The sequence below is a fragment of the Acanthisitta chloris genome, unplaced genomic scaffold, assembly GCF_000695815.1.
Source record: "Acanthisitta chloris isolate BGI_N310 unplaced genomic scaffold, ASM69581v1 scaffold12235, whole genome shotgun sequence".
NCBI classification, from domain to species: domain Eukaryota; kingdom Metazoa; phylum Chordata; class Aves; order Passeriformes; family Acanthisittidae; genus Acanthisitta; species Acanthisitta chloris.
The window spans coordinates 1-2,767 of record NW_008673191.1 but is presented as its reverse complement, the minus strand read 5'-3'; the positions used below and the strand labels follow the sequence as shown (position 1 = coordinate 2,767).

The 2,767-nt window shown below is 61.1% G+C and overlaps 1 protein-coding gene across 1 annotated transcript in view; it reads left to right on the top strand.

Annotated features, from left to right (window-relative positions):
* Positions 1-2,717, top strand: part of LOC103802376 (tubulointerstitial nephritis antigen-like) — a gene marked incomplete at both ends in the record, with an annotated part of 5,031 nt that extends 2,314 nt beyond the window's left edge. The window contains 3 exon segments of the mRNA XM_009074843.1: positions 1,227-1,319; positions 1,417-1,531; positions 2,594-2,717. Of these exon segments, the coding sequence (XP_009073091.1) occupies positions 1,227-1,319; positions 1,417-1,531; positions 2,594-2,717 (332 nt within the window).
* Positions 2,718-2,767: the final 50 nt, after the last annotated feature.

Here is a 2,767-nt window from a genome sequence, read left to right as displayed (position 1 = left end):
AGAGTGTTCCCATCCCTCGGGGGAAGGTCACAATTTGTGCATTTAGACTGGCAAATCGCTGCTGCTGCTGCTGGAGGAGAACGTCTGACCCACCAGCTCTGGCAGGTCTGAGGCTCTTCTGCCAAACTTCCCCCGCACTTGGCACTGGGAGAGCAGGAATTTCTGCAGTGCTTCCTCCCAGCCCCTGTCCCCATCCCGCGGGGGCTGGCACGGGGCAAAGAGCATTGCTGGGGTAAAACAGAGGGGGCTGCTGTGGTGGCAGCCCAGGGTGCTCTGTGGATCCCCACGCAGCACCAGGAGCACTGGAGGATGGGGGAGAACTGGGATACAGGTGCTGCCTGCAGGATTGGGCCTGGGGTGTCTGGCAGGACACAGCTCCAGCCTCACACAGCTCCATAAAAGGGAGAGCTTGTCGGGCTCTGGGCAGGAGGGAGCATGCCAAGCATTGCTCAGTGCACGGGGGGAGCAGAGCCCAGGGCTCCCCAGGGGACCCAGCACACCCCCAGTCCCCCCTCCTGCCCTGGGTCTCCCTGTGGGTGCTGCAGAGCTAACCTGGCCAGAGCAGCTCACTCAGGGGGAGCATCCAGCCCCGACCCCCCTCCCTGGGCTGCTGGCCAAGCCCCACTCTGATGTCTGCAGCTCTGGCAGCTTTTCAGCTGATTTTTCTGTCCCATGCCCTGTCTGCCCCCTGGGCTCCTGGGGGGGCTGGGGCAGGGGGGACACAGCCCCCAGGGCCACCCAGAGGGTTGCTCGTGGCTCCTGACCCAGTTTCACCCCATCTCGAGGTGCCAGGCCGTGGTGACCCAGACCCCAGTGCAGAAACAGCTCTGGCCCTTTGCTGGTTGTTCATGACCAGGATGATGTCTCCATCCTGAAGGGTCCTGCAGTGGGACTGGGGGACACTAACACTGACTGGGGACAAGGGGAACCCAAATCCTGGTTGTTCATGACCAGGGTGATGTTTCCACCCTGAAGGGTCCTGCAGTGGGTTTAGGGGACACTAATACTGACTGGGGACAACCCAGATCCTGGTTGTTTGTGACCAGGGTGATGTCTCCATCCTGAAGGGTCCTGCAGTGGGTTTAGGGGACACTAACACTGACTGGGGACAAGGGACAACCCACGGTGGCAACAGGTCCCTGGATTGGGGGGTGCAGCAGCCACTCAGGGTTCCCCCAGTCACCCCAGGGACATCACCCCTCACACGCTGACTGTGCCCTCTGCAGCACCTGTGGCCCTGGAGGGCAGTGGCAGTGTGAGGACCATGCCTGCCTGATGGATGGGGAGCTGATCGATGCCATCAACAGAGGCAATTACGGGTAAGGACTGGCTGCTAGGAGGATGGGGAAGGGATGCTCCACCCCCTTGGTGCTTTTTTGGGGGGATCCCTGACCTGTGCCCCCTCCTCTCACACAGCTGGAGAGCTGCCAACTACAGCCAGTTGTGGGGCATGACGCTGGAGGATGGGATCCGGCACCGCCTGGGCACCTTCCGCCCCTCTCCCACCGTCATGAACATGAACGAGATGCACGTGAGTGCCCACTGGGAGAAACTGAGCCATGCCCGGGGCTGAGCCTGCCCATCCCATAGCTGATCCACCCATTCCCCATCCCCTTTTCTAGCAGCATCCCCACGCTGCCCTCCCCATCCCTGGGAAGGGGCTGTGCACCTGGGGGGAGGCAGGGAAGGGGCCGTGGCTGGTGGGTGCCGCGGGCAGCCCTTGTGTTTGGAGACAGCAGCTCAGCAAATTCCCACAGACAATCCCCTAGGCTGCCAGTGTTGTTTTTTCCCCCTCTCCTCCGTGCCGGTTTCCCATCGGAACGGCCCCGCAGCTGCTGAGTCGGCACAACAGGCTGTGCCAGCAACTTTTGTGAGTTGGGGTGACTCTGCCTGTACCCAAAAGCTGCCCCCCTCGGGGTGGGCATCTCCTGGGGGTGATGTTGGGATGAGCACTGTGCACAGTGTGTGCCCATCACCGTGGCATTGAGCCTGAGGCTAAGCCAGGAGTGTGGCTGGGTCTTCCCCAGGAAGGCTGAGCCCTGGAGGCAGTGGCCAGAGGCCACAACGAGGGGCTGGGACACCCAATATCTTGCACTTGTGGTGGACAGCAAGGCCATGGCTGGGATGTCAGACAGGACACTTGGTGCTGGTGTTGTATGAGGAGCTGCTGAGGAGGCCAAATTTAGGGAAAGTTGAGTGATTTGGCTCCTCTAGGACAAGGGGCAACCCAAATCCTGGTTGTTCATGACCTGGGTGATGTCTCCACCCTGAAGGGTCCTGCAGTGGGACTGGGGGACACTAAGACTGACTGGAGACAACCCAAATCCTGATTGTTCATGACCTGGGTGATGTGTCCACCCTGAAGGGTCCTGCAGTGGGTTTAGGGGACACTAAGACTGACTGGAGACAACCCAAATCCTGATTGTTCATGACCTGGGTGATGTGTCCACCCTGAAGGGTCCTGCAGTGGGGCTGGGGGACACTAACACTGCCTGGGCAGAGGATGCCCTGGGAGGTGCTGGGGTGGCTATGGTGGGCAGGGGGAGGTGTGGGGGTCCTAGTGGGGTGAGCCCCTCTTGGCTCTGCTCTGCAGATGAACATGGACTCCAACGAGGTCCTGCCACGCCACTTCGACGCAGCAGCAAAGTGGCCTGGGCTGATCCACGAACCTCTGGACCAAGGAAACTGTGCTGGTTCCTGGGCCTTCTCCACAGCAGGTGAGGGGGGACAGTGGGGACAGAGACTGAACCTGCTGCTGGGGAGCAGA